Source organism: Mirounga angustirostris, unplaced genomic scaffold, assembly GCF_029215605.1.
Source record: "Mirounga angustirostris isolate CCGP_5_RB_7025 unplaced genomic scaffold, mMirAng1.0.hap1 SCAF_4, whole genome shotgun sequence".
NCBI lineage: Eukaryota > Metazoa > Chordata > Mammalia > Carnivora > Phocidae > Mirounga > Mirounga angustirostris.
Genome location: NW_026991712.1, coordinates 88,459,955 through 88,482,725, shown reverse-complemented (window position 1 = coordinate 88,482,725; position 22,771 = coordinate 88,459,955). Strand labels below are relative to the sequence as shown.

Sequence of the window (22,771 nt, the reverse complement as noted above, 5' to 3'; positions counted from 1 at the left end):
TTAAAATTTTGAGGATAGTTTATTTTATATATATAAATAAATTTATTTGAGCATAGCTGGTTGATAAATATCTTTACATCGGGCAATGTTACATTAGTTTTACTGTTAAAATATCCATACTACCCAAAGCGATCTATAGATTCAATACAATCCCTATCAAAACACCAACAGCATTTTTCACAAAACTAGAACAAATAATCCTAAGATTTTTAGGGAACCACAAAAGCCCTAAATAACCAAGGCAACCTTGGGAAAGAAAAACAAAGCTGGAAGTATCACAATTGCCAATTTCAAGATACACTACAAAGCTGTAGTAGTCAAAACAGTATGGGACTGGCACAAAAACAGACACATAGATCCATGGAACAGAATAGAGAGCCTAGAAATAAACCCTAGCTTATATGGTCAATTAATCTTCGACAAAGGAGGCAAGAATGTACAATGGGAAAAAGACAGTCTCTTCAATAAATGGTGCTGGGAAAACCAAACAGCTACATATAAAAGAATGAAATTGGGCCACTTTCTAACAACACACACAAAAACAAACCCCAAATGGAGTAAAGACAGGGGTACCTGGGTGGCACAGTCCATTAAGCATCCGACTCTTGGTTTTGGCTCTGGTCCTGATCTCAAAGTCGTGAGAGCAAGCCCCATGTCGGGCTCAGAGCAAAGCGTGAAGTCTGCTGAAGTTTCTCTCTCCCTCTCCCTCTGACCCTCCCCTCTGCACATTTGCATGCTCTCTCTCTCTCTCTCTCTCTCTCTCTCTAAAATAAATAAATAAATATTTTTAAAATTGGCTAAAGACATAAATATGAGACCAGAAAACATAAAAATCCTAGAAGATAACACTGATAGTAATTTCTCTGACATTGGCCATAGCAACATTCTCCTAGATCCATCTCCTAAGGCAAGGGAAACAAAAGCAAAAATACTGATGTGTCTACATCAAGCTTTTGCACAAAAAAGGAAACAATCAACAAAATAAAAAGGCAACCCACTGAATGAGAGAAGATATATAAGAGAAGAAATGATATATCTGATAAGGGGTTAATATCCAAAATATATAAGAAACTTGTACAAGTCAACATTAAAAAACCAATCTGATTAAAAAATGGGCAGAGAACATGAGCAGACATTTTTCTAAAGAAGACATACGATGGCCAACAGATACATGAAAACATCACTATTAGGGAAATGCAAATCAAAACCACAATGAGATATCACCTTACACCTGTCAGAATGGCTAAAATCAACAACACAGGAAACAAAAAGCGTTGGCAACACTGCTGATGTGGAGAAAAAGGAGCCCTCATGCACTGTTGGACGGAATATAAGTTGGTAGAGTCACTGTGGAAAACAGTATGGAAAGTCCTCAAAAAATTAAAAATAGAAATACCATATGATTCAATAATTCCACCCAAAGAAAATAAAAAGACTAATTCAAAAATGTGTATGCACCCCTATGTTTATCACAGCATTTTTGACAATAGCCAAGATGTGACAGCAACTTAAGTGTCCATCAATAGAATGGATAAAGATGAAGAGGTATATATGTATATACATATATACATATACACATACAATGGAATATCATTTGGCCATAGAAAAGAATGAGACTTGCTATTTACCACAACATGGATGGACCTAGAGGGTATTATGTTAGATAAAATAAACCACACTGAGAAAGACAAATAATCTTTATATCTTTTTAATAGTGCTTTCTACTATTTAAGAATTTATTTTTTCCACATTTAACCACATCGATTTCATATATCCACATTTCCCTTTATAAATTTTGGATTATGTGTTATTCTTTAAATTTTCTCCAAATAATGATTAGCCACCAACTACATTTTAAATTGCATTGATTGCATTTAGGGTTACATAACTGCATATATTCGGCAAAAGTTATTGAATTGTATATTTAAAAATTAGTGAATTTTATTGTGTAAATTAATACAGTAATAAAATGATTCTAAAACTTAATAAGGGTTTATTGCATATATGCATTTGTGTGTGTGTGTGTGTGTGTGCATGTATATTTAAGCTGAAGGAGACTAACCAGGATCCCTGGAGTGAGGAGGTAATGGTAGGAAGAAGGGACAGAGTTAGACATCTGAAGGGAACCAAAAGATGAAAGAACAATGATCACAATTAGTGCTGCTTCAGGGCTGTTGTTAAAAGGGAAAGCAGGGGCGCCTGGGTGGCTCAGATGGTTAAGTGTCTGCCTTCGGCTCAGGTTTTGATCCCCGGGTCCTGCGATCAAGCCCCACCTCAGGCTCCTTGCTCAGTGGGGAGCCTGCTTCTCTCTCCCTCTACCTGCTGCTCCCCCTGCTTGTGCGCGCTCTCTCCCTCTGGCAAATAAAAAAATAAATAAAATCTTAAAAAAAAAGGAAAATCAATATTTTTTTTTTTTTAGAGAACATAGAGATGAAGTATTTGACCTGAAAAAACTGAGGGGAGAAAGGGGAGAAGTAACCGATTTTTTAAAATTCCCTAATTCCTTATAGGCCTTTTAATTTTTATAATCTTTGCCGCATGCTACATGGATGTTTCTAGTTAGAAACATCATGTTTGTTTCGTGGGCTATTTGTAGAAAATTCATGTATAATTTTCTAAATAAATTTTTTGGCTGAAGGAGAAAGAAATTTGAGGGTGAGTTGGGGCAATGTCACAATGGAGAAGGAGGAGGAGACCAGGGGAGGAATGGAATATGCATTGCCCTTGTGACTTGTTTGGACCCCAAAGAAAGTCCAAGTTCAAGTTCCAGAAGAGCTACAAAGTATTTGTCTGAGAAATGGTGTCAGAGTACGAGGCAGAGCCATTTTCTCTCCCCTCCTCCCATCACCAACCATGCAACTAGCACAAATTTGATTTCCAAGATCTCTGGGCAGCAAGAGAATGCATAGTGGTGGAAAAATAAAATACTGGGATGCAAGCAGGCCAGGAAGAGTCTAGAACAGGATGGTAAGCAGATTTCTGGTTTTATTGTTTCACTTGAGGAGCAGAAGGCAAGGAGAGTAGCTGGGGCGTGGATTAGAGTCTGTGGTTTGGGGATCCCAGGGCAAATAACACAGTTGGTGTCAGAGGTCAGCAGATGGAATTAGGGGAGAGGATTCAGCCTTCTGAATCCCAGGGCAGAGGGACCCACCAGCCCAGAGCTCAGAACCTTCACTGAGACAACTCAGCCCCTTGGGCAGGCCCAGCAGGGGGAGCAGGAACAGGAGGAGGGCTTTGGCCACTCGCTGTCCCCAAGCCTGCGCTCCTTGGCTCAGGGTCCACTTCAGCAGCAGCCTCCAGACGACTGACCGCTGCCCCCTCCACAGCAGCTGGAGCCCCCCGAGGGCTGGCTGCAGCAGCCAGGGCTCTGGTGTCTGTGACGGTGGGAACTGCGTTGCCTGTGGTGGCTCAGGCAGCAGCCGCCGCCCCCAGAGCTGCAGCAGCCGCCGCCCCCAGAGCTGGAGCCGCAGCAGGAAGAGACTGGGGGGCACTTGGGGGGGCACTTGGGCGCGGGACACTTGGGAGGGGGCTGGCACTGCTGCTGGTTCTGCTGGCAGGACATCTCGGCTGGCAGGGTCAGGAGCTGAGGGAGAGTCACACAGTGAGTCAGACCCAGGACCCTGAGCCCCCCTGCCCCACCCCTTCCTGTCCTCAACATCATTTCTAGTGCCTTTATTTGATGAACTGTTTAAATGGAGTCCTTGATAATTCAACAGAGAGACTTTCATTATTTCTAATAGTTCCCCAAATGCCCTCACATCATCTCTGGAGTGCTTCATCTGTTATAGAATTAGAGAACTGAAGCCAAAATATGTTAAGAAAAAGTGCTCAAAATCAAACATCTAGAGGAGATATTCTACAGCAAAAATCACGGAAATAGTAAATCTAGGTGACAGTTTAGAAATGAAATTGTTTCTTTAGGGAAAACAGTCATTCCCTCTTGCAGAACTTTCTAGATATCCTTGTCCTGTAGGGACATAGAAGTCCACACCCGCAAAGGACATTGCAGATTGGCTGGAAGAATGAGCTGAGGGAGAAGATAATTTACTGTAAGCTGGGACTTGCACCGGGCCCCTGACCGGGCCCCGCTGCCCTGGCATCTTGCAGACGCTCCCCTCAAACTAACACCTCAGCATCAAGATTTGAGTTGTTCCTACTCAACTCTGAAGTCCTTTTGTCTGAGTGCTTAAAATAAGTCAGTCAGTTGTGATTTCCTCTCTGCTGGCTGAGTGTCACTGTTCCCATCTTTACTTTTCCCTGGAGGGACAGTTATGCTTTCAAAGATAAACCTCCCTGTTGACAACAGTTATGGGTTGGTATGGTGGTCAGTGTTGCAAATCCTTCCAACCAGAGACCAACAACTACAGATCAGTTTGTTTTTTCTAGTGTACTGTCACACTCACACAGTTCCTTCTACTCATGTTCCCAGCCTTCCTAGCTCCTTGCCCCTCCCTCAGTGTCCCTGCGACTTGTTCTTTGCTAATATGAACCCAACCTCATCTTCTTCTCACTGCCACCCACCACACCCACACACACACACACACACTGCAAAGGCTCTGCCCCCCAGGCCCCACCTCCTGCTCTGGTTTGAGCTCCCTCTGCGGAAGGCTCTGCTCTCAGTCCCAGGGGACACTTACCAGTGCACAGGCAGCACTGGGTCTGTCAGCACCTCAGGAGAGGAGTGTATGGAGGTGCTCTGACTCTGAAGCCCTTTTATCCCGGCTTTGGGCTCTGCCCTCAGCCTGTGAGACAGGACCTGGGCACGAGGGGACTGCCTCCTGCCACCCACGAGGTCCTGTGACAGGTGGTGACTGGCAGCTCCTTCCTGCCTCCTTCCATGGGGCTCAGAGCAGCTGCTCCCAGCTTGGAATAGGGCTGCTTAGAAATGGGGTAGAGGGTAAATTCCTACCACTATCTATCAGTCAGTACTCTAGCCTCTCATTCTTGGAACCCATACTCCTAACCCCAACTTCCTTTCTTTACTCCCAAATGTTAATTTAATGATTACAATCAACCTGGTTTAAGCCAAAATTTTAATATATTCCTTCATGTTTTATTCCATGCTGGTAATCCTGATACGTTCAATATTATAGTGTGTGTGGTTTCAGTTTTGTAGAAATGGCATCATACTTGAGGTTCTCATCTGCAACTTGCTCTCTTCTTTAAACATTATTTTTGTATATTATTCAAGTTGATCTGTGTAGCTGTCATTTATTCATTTTTACAACCTTATAGTATCCATCTTACGAGCACAGTGTGATTTTGATATCCTGTCTCTTTGGGATGTGCATTCAAGTTGTTTGCACTACTTGCCCTATAAATATTGCAGTTTTGGGGATATTTGTGTGTGTGTGCTTGCGTATGTGTTGGAGAGGATCTCCAAGTTAATCATCTATAAGTGGAAGCGTTGAATTTTCGATCATTCCCATCCCTCCAATTTGCTCTTGTCAATTTCTGTTTCCACTTATGGTTTATAAGAATCACTCTTTCTGTACATTGTTGCTAAACTTAAGTAACTGCCATTTGATGTATGTTAATTGATATTCCCTTGTACTTTTTTTATGTGTTTCCTGCTTAGTAATAATCATGACCATCTTTTCATGTTTGTTGATCATTTTTGTTTACTTTTCTATGAATTATTTGTTCTTTTTAAAAAAATTTCTATTTGCCTCTTTTTGTTAGGATCTGTAAGTTCTTCACATATTCTGGTTTCTAGTGCAGCATCTTTTAAAATTTTATTTTATTATGTTATGTTAATCACCATACATTACATCATTTGTTTTTGATGTAGTATTCCATGATTCATTGTTTGTGTATAACACCCAGTGCTCCATTCAATATGTGCTCTCTTTAATACCCATCACCAGGCTAACCCATCCCCCCACCCCCTTCCCTCTAGAACCCTCAGTTTGTTTCTCAGTGTCCATAGTCTCTCATGGATTTTCTCCCCCTCCAATTCCCCCCCCCTTCATTTTTTCCCTTCCTACTATCTTCTTCTTCTTCTTCTTCTTCTTCTTCTTCTTCTTCTTCTTCTTCTTCTTCTTCTTCTTCTTCTTCTTTTCTTCTCCTTCTCCTTCTCCTCCTCCTCCTCCTCCTCCTCCTCCTCCTCCTCCTCCTCCTCCTCCTCCTCCTTCTTCTTCTTCTTCTTCTTTATAACATATAATGTATTATTTGTTTCAGAGGTACAGGTCTGTGATTCAACAGTCTTACACAATTCACAACGCTCACCATAGCAACACCCTCCCCAATGTCTATCACCCAGCCACCCCATCCCTCCCACCCCCCACCACTCCAGCAACCCTCAGTTTGTTTCCTGAGATTAAGAATTCCTCATATCAGTGAGGTCATATGATACATGTCTTTCTCTGATTGACTTATTTCGCTCATCGTAATACCCTCTAGTTCCATCCACATTGTTGCAAATGGCAAGAACTCGGGTTTTTTGATGGCTGCGTAATATTCCATTGTATATATATATACCACTTCTTCTTTATCCATTCATCTGTTGATGGACATCTTGGCTCTTTCCATAGTTTGGCTATTGTGGACATTGCTACTAGAAACATTGGGGTGCACGTAGCCCTTCGGATCCCTACATTTGTATCTTTGGGGTAAATACCCAGTAGTGCAATTGCTGGGTCGAATGGTCGCTCTATTTTCAACTTTTTGAGGAACCTCCGTACTGTTTTCCAGAGTGGCTGCACCAGCTTGCATTCCCACCAACAGTGTAGGAGGGTTCCCCTTTCTCCGCATCCTCGCCAACATCTGTCCTTTCCTGACTTGTTCATTTTAGCCATTCTGACTGGTGTGAGGTTTTAATTTGGATTTCCCTGATGCCAAGCGATGTTGAGCACTTTTTCATGTGTCTGTGGGCCATTTGGATGTCTTCTTTGGAAAAATGTCTGTTCATGTCTTCTGCCCATTTCTTGATTGGATTATTTGTTCTTTGGGTGTTGAGTTTGATAAGTTCTTTATAGATTTTGGATACTAGCCCTTTATCTGATATGTCATTTGCAAATATCTTCTCCCATTCTGTCGGTTGTCTTTTGGTTTTGTTGACTGTTTCCTTTGCTGTGCAAAAGCTTTTTATCTTGATAAAGTCCCAATAGTTCCTTTTTGCCTTTGCTTCCCTTGCCTTTAGCGATGTGTCTAGGTCTAGTGCAGCAGTATTAAATGAGTTGTGAACATCTTTCCTCTTGTTTGCTTTTTAATGGGTCATTTCTGAGCAGGTAATTTATTTTTAATATAGCTCTATCTTTGCATCATTAACAAAGCTATGTGCACTTTTCATGACTTTATGAAGTCTCAACCATTCATAAGCTCAGAAATCTGTTCTTTTCTGCTTTCTTAAAAAAAGTAGTAAAGACTAATTTTCTTTTTAAAATTAAGGTTTTTCTTTAACCCAGAATGGAATTTTTGTACATTTTATGTTTATTTTAACATTTTTTTCCAAATGGATAATCAGTTGTCTATCATAATCAAATATTTTATTTTCCCAGTAATTTGAAATACCTCCTCAGTCATAACTGAGTTTCCACATTTGTGTAGCTCTGTAACTGGCCTGATCATTCTTTTCACTGCCAATTTGTTTATCCCAATGATAATATCCTGCTGCCTTAATTACTATAGGTATGTAATCAATTGTGATATCACATAGGTTCCATAACTTTGCCCCCCCCTTTAAGATTGTCTTGGTGATTACTAGAGCTTTGCTCTTTCATATAAAATTTAGAGGCAGCTTGTCATTTGACACAAATGAAAGTAAAGAAAAGAAAATATCTTTAGAATTTTGATAGAAATATCACTAAGTATATGCATTTATAAATGAAGAAATGTAAGATTTTTTTCCATAATTTCCCTTTTGAACCATCCTTGAATATGGTATATCTATCTCTCTTTTGGTATTCTGCGATGCCTTTCAGTAACGTCTCCTCATTTTATCAAAAATATTTCACACTAATATTTTAGACACTATAATTTTTGCTATCTTAAATAGCAACTTTTAAAATTATAAGTTTGAATTATCTATTCTGGTAAATATAAATCTAATTTATTCTGTATTATGCTCTTATATCTTATAACTTTTCTAACTCTTACTATTATTTTTACTTCTTGTGGTAATCGTTCTTATGCACATGATTTTTTTTATCAAAGCTTTTCTTTCTCCTTGGGTTACATTCTTAGAAGCTCAGTTGTTATATAAAAGCGATTATGCTCATTTTAAAGCATGCTCATTTTAAATTTTAATTTGTATGCATAACAATTATGTGTTGAATAATGAATCGCCAAATTTCCACCCAGATGGTTATGGCAATTTATATTTCCAACAACACTAAGACCCATTTCTGATCACCTTCAACAATACTGAGCTTTGTTATCTGTCTTAAGTTTTTTCCAGTTCAGTATAAAGGAATAAATCTAATAGAACTCACTCCTGAAAAGTCATCACTGTTTTATATGTAGTTCTTTGGTTATTTGTATGCATAAACATAGATTTATGCAAATCTATGCAAAAGATTTATGCAAAAAAGATTTATGCAAAAAAAATAGATTTTAAAATCTATTAGTCACTTATATCTCTCTCTGAGCTATTTGTTCATGTGCTTTGCCCATAGCTTTGTAGTTTTACTTATTTTCTATAAAATTGCAAGAACTTACTGTTTATTATGAATTTTAATTCTATTACTGACCTATGTATTTTATTTTTCCTTACTTGGTTAATTTTTCCATCTTTGAAAAAAAGGATGTGTTCTGTCATACAGAATTTTTTTCTATGTGGTGAAATTTGTCAATTTTTTAAAAAAATTTTGTTATGTTATGTTAGTCACCATAAATACATCATTGGTTTTTGATGTGGTGATCCACGATCCATTGTTTTCATATAACACCCAGTGCTCCATGCAGTTCGTGCCCTCCTTAATACCCATCACTGGGCTAACCAATCCCCCCTCCCCTCTCCCCTCTAAAACCCTGTTTGTTTCTCAGAGTCCATAGTCTCTCATGGTTCATCTCTCCCTCCAATTCCCCCCAACCCATTTTACCCTTCCTTCTCCTAATGTCCTCCATGCTATTCCTTATGTTCCACAAATAAGTGAAACCATATGATAATTGACTTTCTCTGCTTGACTTATTTCACTTAGCATAATCTCCTCCAGTCCCATCCATGTTGATGTAAAAGTTGGGTATTCATCCTTTGTGATGGCTGAGTACTATTCCATTGTATGTATGGACCACATCTTCTTTATGCATTCATCTGTTGAAGGGCATCTCAGCTCTTTCCACAGTTTGGCTATTGCAGACATCGCTGCTATGAACATTGGGGTGCATAGGGCCCTTCTTTTCACTACATCTGTGTCTTTGGGGTAAATACCCAGGAGTGCAATTGCTGGGTCATAGGGTAGCTCTATTTTTAAATTTTTGAGGAACATCCACACTGTTTTCCAAAGTGGCTGTACCAACTTGCATTCCCACCAACAGTGTAAGAGGGTTCCCCTTTCTCCCCAACCTCTCCAACATTTGTTGTTTCTATCCCTGTCCATTTTTGCCAGTCTAACTGGTGTAGGGTGGTATCTCAATGTGGTTTTAATTTGGATTTCCCTGATGGCTAATGATGATGAACATCTTTTCATGTGTCTGTTAGCCATTTGTATGTCTTCTTCAGAGAAACGTCTTTTCATATCTTCTGCCCACTTTTTGACTTGACTATTTGTTTTTTGGGTGTTGAGTTTGAGAAGTTCTTTATAGATCTTGGATACCAGCCCTTTATCCGTAGTGTCATTTGCAAATATCTTCCCCCATTCTGTGGGTTGCCTCTTTGTTTGGTTGACTGTTTCCTTTGCTGTGCAAAAGCTTTTTATCTTGATGAAGTCCCAAAAGTTCCTTTTTGCTTTTGTTTCACTAGCTTTTGGAGATGTATTTTGAAAGACGTTGCTGTGGGCGATGTCAAAGAGGTTACTGCCTATGTTCTCCTCTAGGATTTTGATGGATTCCTGTCTCACATTGAGGTCTTTCATCCACTTTGAGGTTATCTTTGTGAATGGTGTTAAAGAATGGTCGCGTTTCATTCTTCTGCATGTGGCTGTCCAATTTTCCCAGCACCATTTATTGAAGAGACTGTTTTTTTTCCATTGCATGTTTTTTCCTGCTTTGTCAAAGATTAGTTGACCATGGAGTTGAGGGTCCATATCTGGGCTCTCTATTCTGTTCCATTGGTCTATATGTCTGTTTTTGTGCCAGTACCATGCTGTCTTGGTGATCACAGCTTTGTAATATAGCTTGAAATCGGGCTACGTGATGCCCCCAGCTTTGTTTTTCTTTTCCAACATTTCCTTGGTGATTCGGGGTCTTTTCTGGTTCCATACAAATTTTAGGATTGTTTGTTCCAGCACTTTGAAAAATGTCATTGGAATTTTGATCGGGATGGCATTGAAGGTATAGATTGCTCTGGGTAGCATAGACATTGACCAATATTTATTCTTCCGATCCATTAACACGGAATATTTTTCCATCTTTTTGTGTCTTCTTCAATTTCTTTCATGAGTGTTCTGTAGTTCCTAGAATATAGATCCTTTACCTCTTTGGTTAGGTTTATTCCGAGGTATCTTATGGTTTTTGGTGCTATTGTAAATGGAATCGTGTCTCTAATTTCTCTTTCTACGGTTGTGTTGTTAGTGCATAAGAAAGCAACTGATTTCTGTGCATTGATTTTGTATCCTGCCACATTACTGAATTGCTGTATGGGTTCTAGTAATTTGGGGGTGGAGTCTTTTGGGTTTTGCACATAAAGTATCATGTCGTCTGCGAAAAGAGAGTTTGACTTCTTTGCCAATTTGAATACCTTTCATTTCTTTTCGTTGTCTGAGTGCTGTTGCTAGGACTTCTAGTACTATGTTGAACAACAGTGGCGAGAGTGGGCATCCTTGACTTGTTCCTGATCTTAAGGGAAAGGCTCTTAGCTTTTCCCCATTGAGGATGATATTCGCTGTGGGTTTTTCATAGATGGATTTTATGATCTTGAGGAATGTTCCCTCTATCCCTATACTCTGAAGAGTTTTAATCAGGAAAGGATGTTGTATTTTGTCAAATGCTTTTTCTGAGTCAATTGAGAGCACCATATGGTTCTTCTCCCTCCTCTTATTAATGTGTTCTACCACATTGATTGGTTAGTGACTGTTGAACCTCCCTTGCATCCCGGGGATAAATCCCACTTGGTCTGGTGGATGATCCTTTTAATGTATTGTTGGATCCTATTAGCTAGGATTTTGCTGAGGATTTTGGACTCCATAGTCATCAGGGATATTGGTCTGAAATTCTCCTTTTTGGTGGGGTCTTTGCCTGGTTTGGGGATTAAGGTAATGCGGGCCTTATAGAATGAATTTGGAAGTTTTCCTTCTGTTTCTCTTTTTTGAAACAGTTTCAGTAGAATAGGTATTATTTCTTCTTTAAATGTTTGGTAGAATTCTCCAGGGAATCCAAAATGCCCAGGACTCTTGTTTTTTGGGAGGTTTTTGGTCACTGCTTCAATCTCGTTACTGGTTATTGACCTATTCAGGTTGTCAATTTCTTCCTGTTTCAGTCTTGGCAGCTTATAGCTTTCAGGAAGGTCTCCATTTCATCCAGATTGCTCAGTTTATTGGCATATAGTTGTTGATAATAATTTCTAATAATTGTTTCTATTTCCTTGGTGTTAGTCGTGATCTCTCTCCTTTCATTCATAATTTTATGAATTTGGGTCCTTTCTCTTTTCTTTTGGATAAGTCTGGCCAGTGGTTTATCGATCTTATTAATTCTTTCAAAGAACCAACTTCTAGTTTCGTTGATCTGATCTACTGTGTGCCTGGTTTCATTGATTTCTGCTCTAATTTTAATTACATCTCTTCTAATGCGTGGCTTAGGCATCATTTGTTGCTTTTTCTCTAGTTCTTTAAGGTGTAGAGTTAATTGGTGAATTTGGGATTTTGGGATTTTTCTATATTTTTGAGTGAGGCTTGGATGGCTATGTACTTCCCCCTTCAGACCGCCTTTGCAGTATCTCATAGGTTTTGGACCGATGTGTTTTCATTCTCATTGATTTCCACGAATTGTTTAAATTCTTCTTTGATTTCCTGGTTGATTCAAACATTCTTGTGATTGAGTTCCAGTTTTACAGCATTGTGGTCTGAGAATATGCAGGGCATAATCTCAATCTTTTGGTACTGGTTGAGACCTGATTTGTGACCCAGTATGTGGTCTATTCTGGAGAAAGTTCCATGTGTGCTCGAGAAGAATAAGTATTCTGTTGTTTTAGGGTGGAATGTTCTGTAAATATCTATGAGGTCCATCTCGTCCAATGTATTATTCAAAGCTTTTGTTTCCTTGTTGATTTTCTGCTTAGATGATCTGTCCATGGCTGAGAGTGGAGTATTGAGGTCTCCTACAATTAACGTATTGTTATCAATATGACTCTTTATTTTGGTTAACAGTTGGCTTATGTAGGTGGCTGCTCCCATGTTGGGGGCATAGATATTTTCGATTGTTAGATCTTCTTGTTGGATAGACCCTGTAAGAATGATATAGTGTCCTTCTGTGTCTCTAATTACAGACTTTAGTTTAAAATCTACTTTGTCTGATATAAGAATTGCTACCCCAGCTTTCTTTTGAGGTCTGCTGGCAAGGAAGATGGATCTCCATCCCTCCACTTTCAGTCTGGATGTATCTTTAGGTTCAAAATGAGTCTCTTGTAGACAGCATATGGATGGGTCCTGTCTTTTTATCCAGTCTGCAACCCTGTGCCGTTTTATGGGAGCATTTAGGCCATTCACGTTGAGAGTGATTATTGAAAGATATGAATTAATTATCATCATGTTGCCTGTGAAGACGTTGTTTTTATAGATTGTCCCTGTAAATTTCTGTTGTAGATCACTCTTGGGGTCTCTCTCCTTTTATAGAACCCCCTTAATATTTCTTGCAGGGCCGGCTTAGTGGTCACATATTCTTTCAGTTTCTGCTGGTCTTGGAAGCTGTGCATCTCTCCATCCATTTTAAATGACAGTCTTGCCGGATAAAGTATTCTTGGCTGCGTGTTCTTCTCATTTAGTACCCTGAATATGTCTTTCCAGGCCTTTCTGGCTTGCCAGGTCTCTGTGGATAGGTCTGATGTTATTCTGATGTTCCTCCCTCTGTACGTGAGGAATCTCTTCCCCCTAACTGCCCTTAAGATGGTTTCCTTGGTTAAGATTTGTAGGTTTTACTATTACATGCCGGGGTGTTGGCCTGTTTTCCTTGATCTTGTGAGGGGTCCTCTCTGCCTCTAGGACTCGAATGTTTGTTTCATTCCCCAGATTAGGGACGTTCTCAGCTACAATTTGCTCAAATTCATCTTCTAGTCCTCTCTCTCTCTCCACCCCCTCAGGGATTCCAGTAATTCTGACATTGGAACGTTTCATGGTGTCACTTATTTCTCTGATTCTATTTTCATGGATTCTGAGTTGTTTTTCCCTGGCCTCCTCTTTTCCCTTTTTATCTATTATATTGTCTTCCAGGTCACTTATTTGCTCTTCTAACTCAGTTACCCTAGCTGTTAGATTATCTAGATTGGATTGGATCTCATTGATACCATTTTTGAGTTCTGCCAATTCAATTTTTATTTCTGCCCTCAGAGACTCTCTGTTGCCATTAATTGATTTCTCCATTCTAGCCATTGTCTTCACAATTGCTAGCCTGAATTCCATCTCCGACATCTTGGTTATATCTGCATCCATTTGTAAATTTGCAGCATAAGTCATAATCTCTGAGTCTTTTCTATTTTGGGGGCTCCTCCTCCTAGTCATTCTGTTGATGGGTGTTTGAGGGAATGTGTAGAGTCCAAATTATTGACCAGAACCCAAGCAAGATGCACCTGTTTTCTTGGGACCTTAGGGTGGCTGGCCTCTTGTTTTCCCAACCTGTCTTCTGCGGGAGGGGCCTGCCACACTGTTACTCAGGCAACCCTGTTTGGGCGGAGTTGCACTGCCCCCCTGTGGCGGGGGATGGGCTTAGCCAGAATCAGTCTTTGGGGCTTTTGTTCTCTGGCGGCTTCCCCTGGCGGCTTTCAACGTCTCTTCCACGAGTCAGAGCAGAAGAGCCCGTTTCCATCCCTCTGCCTCAGAGCAGAGAGATCGCAGTCTGTTCTTCAGTGAGCTCCCCAGGCCACACCGTCTCCGTTTCTGTCCGTGCTGCTATAAACTGCAATGTCCTGGGTTGTGCGCCCCTACGCAGCGCCCCCAGTCCTGCCTCCAGGTTGGGGCACGTCTCTGCCCTTTGTGCTTCTAAAACCACCAGCTGCTCCCAGTTCGCCCGCACGACCCCGCCGCTCTGGGTTTCCTTCCCGGGGGCTGCAGTTAGCAGGCGCGACCCCGCCGCTCCGGGTTTCTGCCCTGGGGGCTGCCCTAAAGTCCTTTCCCCGCCGCTACCGATCTGCGAGTCTGTGCCCGGTCCCCAGCGTGTGAGGCTGTCGCTCACCGGCGGTGTAGGATCCCCATGGTCAGGCACCCTCCCGCTGCCGTTTATCCTCTGATATCTGCCCATGGAATCACGGCTCCCCACTTCATACCTCAAAAACAACCTCCTGTGATATTCTGTTTTTAGAGATCCAGATCTTCTTACATCTCAGGCTGGTTTTGTGGGTGCTCAGAGTGGTCTGGTAGATATCAAGCTCAATTCTGGGGACCCGTTGAAATAGGGTCCCCTACTCCTCCGCCATCTTTCCCCCCTCAATATTTTTTTGCCATGCTTAAAATATTTTACCTGACTACTTGTAAAGGAACAATTAGGAGCATATTTTAGTAATTTTGGAGTATTGATTTATTATTGCTACTATAGAGACCTGTAGTTACTGGCTCAGGGACACTGAGTCTGAATTCTTTTTTTGTTTGTTTGTTATTTATTTATTTGAGAGAGAGAGCACAGAGGGAGAGGGAGAAGCAGACTCCCCCGCTGAGCAGGAAGCCCGATGCGGGACTCGATCCCAGGACCCTGAGATCTTGACCAGAGCCGAAGGCAGATGCTTACCAGGTCACACATTCTTCCATCCTATCTCCTGACATTATGAGAGCCTGACAACATAAGAAACATACTGTCTCAGAAAACTCATCCTTTGCTAGTACACATTGTTTTTATTAAAATGATACCCAAACCCTTGAGATCTAGGGCCAGTCTTCAATGCTGCATCATGCTGCTATCTTGTCACCTAAGCCCAAGTCAGATTGAGTGGTATTTTGGGTGCTGATCCTTTTGGAGTCAGGACATGGACAGAATAGCTTCTAAGTCTCATCATGCTTGGAATGGATAAGCTGGGTTCCTGAATCAGAACTCCCTATGGTGAGCCAGCAATCAACATCTTGACTACATTCACAGTAAATACATTCTTTGAAACAATATGAGCTACACCCAGATAATTCACTGGCCAGCTTCTGCAGGATGATAAGGCAGGACACACTAATGTGAATATCTCAGAGTAGAATTCTGATGATAATGGCTTAAGTCACAATCAAAGTAAAGTTAATGCTAGTATTAATGAATAAATTTTAAAACTCAGTATCCACTGAATGCATAGTGCTGTATTAGAGCTGATGAGGGATATAGAAATATAAGCCCCAAGCTGGGGATTCAAGGAGAGTTTATTATAAGCGTATCTGAGAGAAAAGACTCATACAGAATATCACAGCAAAGTTACATTTGAACAACACAATTTTAGAAACGCATAGGTCATGGAATAAAGCATGAAAAGTTAACAGGGAGGATAAATTCAAAGTAGAGAAAATAAGCCGTTTTAGCTTAAGAACCTTTCTAAAGGGAGATAGCAAAGCCTAAACTGGAGATGAAGCAAGGGTACTATTGAAAAGGCCTCAACCCTTAGTCAGTAGAAATTGGAGCTCATCGTGGACCCAAGGGAACTCCAAGAAGAGACATTCTTAATGGTCTGGGGCAATTATTCCTGAGGGAGAGGGATAGAACCCAACGAGGAATTGAAACCTGTGGAGGAAAAGAACAAAAGGGAAACATGGCAGGCAAGAGGCAGAACAATTCAGGGAAGGCTGGACACCAGCGGATACCAGACGCTGAAAGGAACATGGTAAGATATACAGATGTGTATTTGTGCACACCCACATATACATAGTCACATATATCGTCTCTCTTATAGTCTCTGTAATATCTCTTAGAAGTACACAGAGACACACACGCACACACACACCTCAACCACATAGTAGTAGGGTTCATACCACACCAAGTGACCTGGATATTATGGAATCAACATCCATTCAGGGTCTAGGAAATCCCAGAGTTCTTCCCAAGCCTGGAGGGCAGTAGACTCTCTTCATATATTCTCCCTAGCTCTGATTCTCTTTCATCTGATAAATGGTTTAGTTGTTTAATAACCTTGCACTGCCATAGATGGGGCTCTTGTTATCTGACTTACTATCAGCCCAGATGTTAACTCTGGCCCTTTCCGGTATCCCCTAAAAATGTGAAAATACCAATATTACTCTCAAGAAAAGCCTGTGTTCATATAATTGAATTGAGGTCCTAAAAGACTAGGAGTTGAGAGAATCTTATAAAACAGAAACAGACAAAAAGTCATAAGATGTATTAATAACTCCTGTTCTTAAACATCCTCTGGCCTCCACTCCACTAGGGATGTCTTTCCCTTGGCTGTTTTATGCTGGGCAGTGCCTACCCTTACACAGTCTCACGGTTTCCTTGCTGCCTTTCCTCTTTCTCCTCTGTGGACTTCACTTCAGCCTTCCTACATGACCCCTGGAAAATCTGAATTCTCAGTTTCACTGGCCAGGTCTTCCCTCTCTCCCTCTTGTATAAAACTTTATTCCTGGTAATACTGTCTTATTAAAACATATCACTAATCTCAAGAAAACAGAAGGGTCTTGTATTTTCCAACCACACACACTCTCCTTAGAAAACAGTTGTAATTTTAAAAAAGTGAATGTGCTGGCATTTGTTTAAGGAATACAGCGTGTTATAAACTCTCTACCAGAAATTTTCTTTGCATTAGCTCACTGATCTCACATACACACCCCTGAAGTTATTTTTATATTATCTCTACTGTAGATGGACAAAACTGAGAACAAGAAGGATGAGGTATTTTTCACAAGGTCATGGAGTTAATAGGTGTCAGAACCAGGACTCTCTCTTGAGTCTGACTCGTCAAGTTGTTTGTTGGTTGCTAAGGCACACGTACATATGTGCCCATGTGCACGTGCACACACACAGACACACACAGACACACACACACTCACATATAAGGTAATAAAGATTTGGAGGATTCTATGAAACTTGCTTTAAACCAGACTGAAATATTGAATTAAGATTTGGGAGGTAAGAAAACAGACATTGGGAACTCAAGCTCCAAAACTGAGCCAGGCAGGTATCCTGCAGGGACAGTGGGAGTGTAAGGTGGGGGATGATTACAGTTTTTCTCCCGTGGTACTTTTTCTAAGCAGCCCTATTCTAAGCTGGGAGCAGCTGCTCTGAGCCCCATGGAAGGAGGCAGGAAGGAGCTGCCAGTCACCACCTGTCACAGGACCTCGTGGGTGGCAGGAGGCAGTCCCCTCGTGCCCAGGTCCTGTCTCACAGGCTGAGGGCAGAGTCCAAAGCCGGGATAAAAGGGCTTCAGAGTCAGAGCACCTCCATACACTCCTCTCCTGAGGTGCTGACAGACCCACTGCTGCCTGTGCACCGGTAAGTGTCCCCTGGGACTGAGAGCAGAGCCTTCCGCAGAGGGAGCTCAAACCAGAGCAGGAGGTGGGGGCTGGGGGGCAGAGCCTTTGCAGTGTGTGTGTGTGTGTGTGTGTGTGGGTGTGGTGGGTGGCAGTGAGAAGAAGATGAGGTTGGGTTCATATTAGCAAAGAACAAGTCGCAGGGACACTGAGGGAGGGGCAAGGAGCTAGGAAGGCTGGGAACATGAGTAGAAGGAACTGTGTGAGTGTGACAGTACACTAGAAAAAACAAACTGATCTGTAGTTGTTGGTCTCTGGTTGGAAGGATTTGCAACACTGACCACCATACCAACCCATAACTGTTGTCAACAGGGAGGTTTATCTTTGAAAGCATAACTGTCCCTCCAGGGAAAAGTAAAGATGGGAACAGTGACACTCAGCCAGCAGAGAGGAAATCACAACTGACTGACTTATTTTAAGCACTCAGACAAAAGGACTTCAGAGTTGAGTAGGAACAACTCAAATCTTGATGCTGAGGTGTTAGTTTGAGGGGAGCGTCTGCAAGATGCCAGGGCAGCGGGGCCCGGTCAGGGGCCCGGTGCAAGTCCCAGCTTACAGTAAATTATCTTCTCCCTCAGCTCATTCTTCCAGCCAATCTGCAATGTCCTTTGCGGGTGTGGACTTCTATGTCCCTACAGGACAAGGATATCTAGAAAGTTCTGCAAGAGGGAATGACTGTTTTCCCTAAAGAAACAATTTCATTTCTAAACTGTCACCTAGATTTACTATTTCCGTGATTTTTGCTGTAGAATATCTCCTCTAGATGTTTGATTTTGAGCACTTTTTCTTAACATATTTTGGCTTCAGTTCTCTAATTCTATAACAGATGAAGCACTCCAGAGATGATGTGAGGGCATTTGGGGAACTCTTAGAAATAATGAAAGTCTCTCTGTTGAATTACCAAGGACTCCATTTAAACAGTTCATCAAATAAAGGCACTAGAAATGATGTTGAGGACAGGAAGGGGTGGGGCAGGGGGGCTCAGGGTCCTGGGTCTGACTCACTGTGTGACTCTCCCTCAGCTCCTGACCCCGCCAGCCGAGATGTCCTGCCAGCAGAACCAGCAGCAGTGCCAGCCCCCTCCCAAGTGTCCCGCGCCCAAGTGCCCCCCCAAGTGCCCCCCCAAGTGCCCCCCAGTCTCTTCCTGCTGCGGCTCCAGCTCTGGGGGCGGCGGCTGCTGCAGCTCTGGGGGCGGCGGCTGCTGCCTGAGCCACCACAGGCGACGCAGTTCCCACCGTCACAGACACCAGAGCCCTGGCTGCTGCAGCCAGCCCTCGGGGGGCTCCAGCTGCTGTGGAGGGGGCAGCGGTCAGTCGTCTGGAGGCTGCTGCTGAAGTGGACCCTGAGCCAAGGAGCGCAGGCTTGGGGACAGCGAGTGGCCAAAGCCCTCCTCCTGTTCCTGCTCCCCCTGCTGGGCCTGCCCAAGGGGCCTAGTTGTCTCAGTGAAGGTTCTGAGCTCTGGGCTGGTGGGTCCCTCTGCCCTGGGATTCAGAAGGCTGAATCCTCTCCCCTAATTCCATCTGCTGACCTCTGACACCAACTGTGTCAGAGATTATATATATATCCCCAAACCACAGACTCTAATCCACTCCCCAGCTACTCTCCTTGCCGTCTGCTCCTCAAGTGAAACAATAAAACCAGAAATCTGCTTACCATCCTGTTCTAGACTCTTCCTGGCCTGCTTGCATCCCAGTATTTTATTTTTCCACCACTATGCATTCTCTTGCTGCCCAGAGATCTTGGAAATCAAATTTGTGCTAGTTGCATGGTTGGTGATGGGAGGAGGGGAGAGAAAATGGCTCTGCCTCGTACTCTGACACCATTTCTCAGACAAATACTTTGTAGCTCTTCTGGAACTTGAACTTGGACTTTCTTTGGGGTCCAAACAAGTCACAAGGGCAATGCATATTCCATTCCTCCCCTGGTCTCCTCCTCCTTCTCCATTGTGACATTGCCCCAACTCACCCTCAAATTTCTTTCTCCTTCAGCCAAAAAATTTATTTAGAAAATTATACATGAATTTTCTACAAATAGCCCACGAAACAAACATGATGTTTCTAACTAGAAACATCCATGTAGCATGCGGCAAAGATTATAAAAATTAAAAGGCCTATAAGGAATTAGGGAATTTTAAAAAATCAGTTACTTCTCCCCTTTCTCCCCTCAGTTTTTTCAGGTCAAATACTTCATCTTTATGTTCTGTAAAAAAAAAAATATTGATTTTCCTTTTTTTTTTTAAGATTTTATTTATTTTTTTATTTGCCAGAGAGAGAGAGCGCGCACAAGCAGGGGGAGCAGCAGGTAGAGGGAGAGAGAAGCAGGCTCCCCACTGAGCAAGGAGCCTGAGGTGGGGCTTGATCGCAGGACCCGGGGATCAAAACCTGAGCCGAAGGCAGACACTTAACCATCTGAGCCACCCAGGCGCCCCTGCTTTCCCTTTTAACAACAGCCCTGAAGCAGCACTAATTGTGATCATTGTTCTTTCATCTTTTGGTTCCCTTCAGATGTCTAACTCTGTCCCTTCTTCCTACCATTACCTCCTCACTCCAGGGATCCTGGTTAGTCTCCTTCAGCTTAAATATACATGCACACACACACACACACACAAATGCATATATGCAATAAACCCTTATTAAGTTTTAGAATCATTTTAATACTGTATTAATTTACACAATAAAATTCACTAATTTTTAAATATACAATTCAATAACTTTTGCCGAATATATGCAGTTATGTAACCCTAAATGCAATCAATGCAATTTAAAATGTAGTTGGTGGCTAATCATTATTTGGAGAAAATTTAAAGAATAACACATAATCCAAAATTTATAAAGGGAAATGTGGATATATGAAATCGATGTGGTTAAATGTGGAAAAAATAAATTCTTAAATAGTAGAAAGCACTATTAAAAAGATATAAAGATTATTTGTCTTTCTCAGTGTGGTTTATTTTATCTAACATAATACCCTCTAGGTCCATCCATGTTGTGGTAAATAGCAAGTCTCATTCTTTTCTATGGCCAAATGATATTCCATTGTGTGTGTATATGTATATATGTATATACATATATACCTCTTCATCTTTATCCATTCTATTGATGGACACTTAAGTTGCTGTCACATCTTGGCTATTGTCAAAAATGCTGTGATAAACATAGGGGTGCATACACATTTTTGAATTAGTCTTTTTATTTTCTTTGGGTGGAATTATTGAATCATATGGTATTTCTATTTTTAATTTTTTGAGGACTTTCCATACTGTTTTCCACAGTGACTCTACCAACTTATATTCCGTCCAACAGTGCATGAGGGCTCCTTTTTCTCCACATCAGCAGTGTTGCCAACGCTTTTTGTTTCCTGTGTTGTTGATTTTAGCCATTCTGACAGGTGTAAGGTGATATCTCATTGTGGTTTTGATTTGCATTTCCCTAATAGTGATGTTTTCATGTATCTGTTGGCCATCGTATGTCTTCTTTAGAAAAATGTCTGCTCATGTTCTCTGCCCATTTTTTAATCAGATTGGTTTTTTAATGTTGACTTGTACAAGTTTCTTATATATTTTGGATATTAACCCCTTATCAGATATATCATTTCTTCTCTTATATATCTTCTCTCATTCAGTGGGTTGCCTTTTTATTTTGTTGATTGTTTCCTTTTTTGTGCAAAAGCTTGATGTAGACACATCAGTATTTTTGCTTTTGTTTCCCTTGCCTTAGGAGATGGATCTAGGAGAATGTTGCTATGGCCAATGTCAGAGAAATTACTATCAGTGTTATCTTCTAGGATTTTTATGTTTTCTGGTCTCATATTTATGTCTTTAGCCAATTTTAAAAATATTTATTTATTTATTTTAGAGAGAGAGAGAGAGAGCATGCAAATGTGCAGAGGGGAGGGTCAGAGGGAGAGGGAGAGAGAAACTTCAGCAGACCACACGCTTTGCTTTGAGCCCGACACGGGGCTTTCTCTCACGACTTTGAGATCAGGACCAGAGCCAAAACCAAGAGTCGGATGCTTAATGGACTGTGCCACCCAGGTACCCCTGTCTTTACTCCATTCGGGGTTTGTTTTTGTGCGTGTTGTTAGAAAGTGGCCCAATTTCATTCTTTTATATGTAGCTGTTTGGTTTTCCCAGCACCATTTATTGAAGAGACTGTCTTTTTCCCATTGTACATTCTTGCCTCCTTTGTCGAAGATTAATTGACCATATAAGCTAGGGTTTATTTCTAGGCTCTCTATTCTGTTCCATGGATCTATGTGTCTGTTTTTGTGCCAGTCCCATACTGTTTTGACTACTACAGCTTTGTAGTGTATCTTGAAATTGGCAATTGTGATACTTCCAGCTTCGTTTTTCTTTCCCAAGGTTGCCTTGGTTATTCAGGGCTTTTGTGGTTCCCTAAAAATCTTAGGATTATTTGTTCTAGTTTTGTGAAAAATGCTGTTGGTGTTTTGATAGGGATTGTATTGAATCTATAGATCGCTTTGGGTAGTATGGATATTTTAACAGTAAAACTAATGTAACATTGCCCGATGTAAAAATATTTATCAACCAGCTATGCTCAAATAAATTTATTTATATATATAAAATAAACTATCCTCAAAATTTTAAAAATCCTTTAATACTTGGTAATAAATGAGTAATTTTGAATTATTACCACCATTAAAAAAAGATGGAAAGAAACAAAATTAATGTCATGAGAAACTCAAAGCTTTTCCTCTAAGATCAGGTATAATGCAAGGATGTCCCCTCTCACCATTCCTTTTCAACATAGTACTAGAAGTTTAGCTAATACAATAAGATAAGAAAAGTTAATTAAGGGAATACAGATTGGGAAGGAAGAAATAAACTGTTCTGTTTGCAGATTATTTGATAATCTATGTAGAAAATCTGAAAGAACCGACAAACAAACCTCCTGGCTCTAATAAGGAATTATAGCAAGACTGAAGGATACAAGGTTAATCCACAAGAATCAATCATTTTCCTATATACCGGTGAATAAGTGGAATTTGAAATTAAAAATACA

The 22,771-nt window shown here is 41.2% G+C and overlaps 2 protein-coding genes across 2 annotated transcripts; one reads left to right on the top strand and one right to left on the bottom strand.

Moving 5' to 3' along the window:
• Window positions 1-2,980: 2,980 nt before the first annotated feature.
• On the bottom strand, window positions 2,981-3,562 carry LOC135363975 (late cornified envelope protein 1B-like). Its single transcript, XM_064587459.1, has one exon. It carries the CDS (start codon window positions 3,560-3,562, stop codon window positions 3,284-3,286), a length of 279 nt encoding a protein of 92 aa, XP_064443529.1. The 3' UTR covers window positions 2,981-3,283.
• Window positions 3,563-17,631: 14,069 nt separating this feature from the next.
• Window positions 17,632-19,172, top strand: LOC135363974 (late cornified envelope protein 1C-like). Its single transcript, XM_064587458.1, has 2 exons — window positions 17,632-17,712; window positions 18,773-19,172. Exon 2 carries the CDS (start codon window positions 18,794-18,796, stop codon window positions 19,082-19,084), a length of 291 nt encoding a protein of 96 aa, XP_064443528.1. The 5' UTR covers window positions 17,632-17,712; window positions 18,773-18,793; the 3' UTR covers window positions 19,085-19,172.
• The last annotated feature ends 3,599 nt before the right edge of the window (window positions 19,173-22,771 follow it).

Bases quoted from the DNA above. Each gene is read 5' to 3' on its own strand.
- LOC135363975 (XM_064587459.1), bottom strand. From the start codon at position 3,562: ATGTCCTGCCAGCAGAACCAGCAGCAGTGCCAGCCCCCTCCCAAGTGT.
- LOC135363974 (XM_064587458.1), top strand. From the start codon at position 18,794: ATGTCCTGCCAGCAGAACCAGCAGCAGTGCCAGCCCCCTCCCAAGTGT.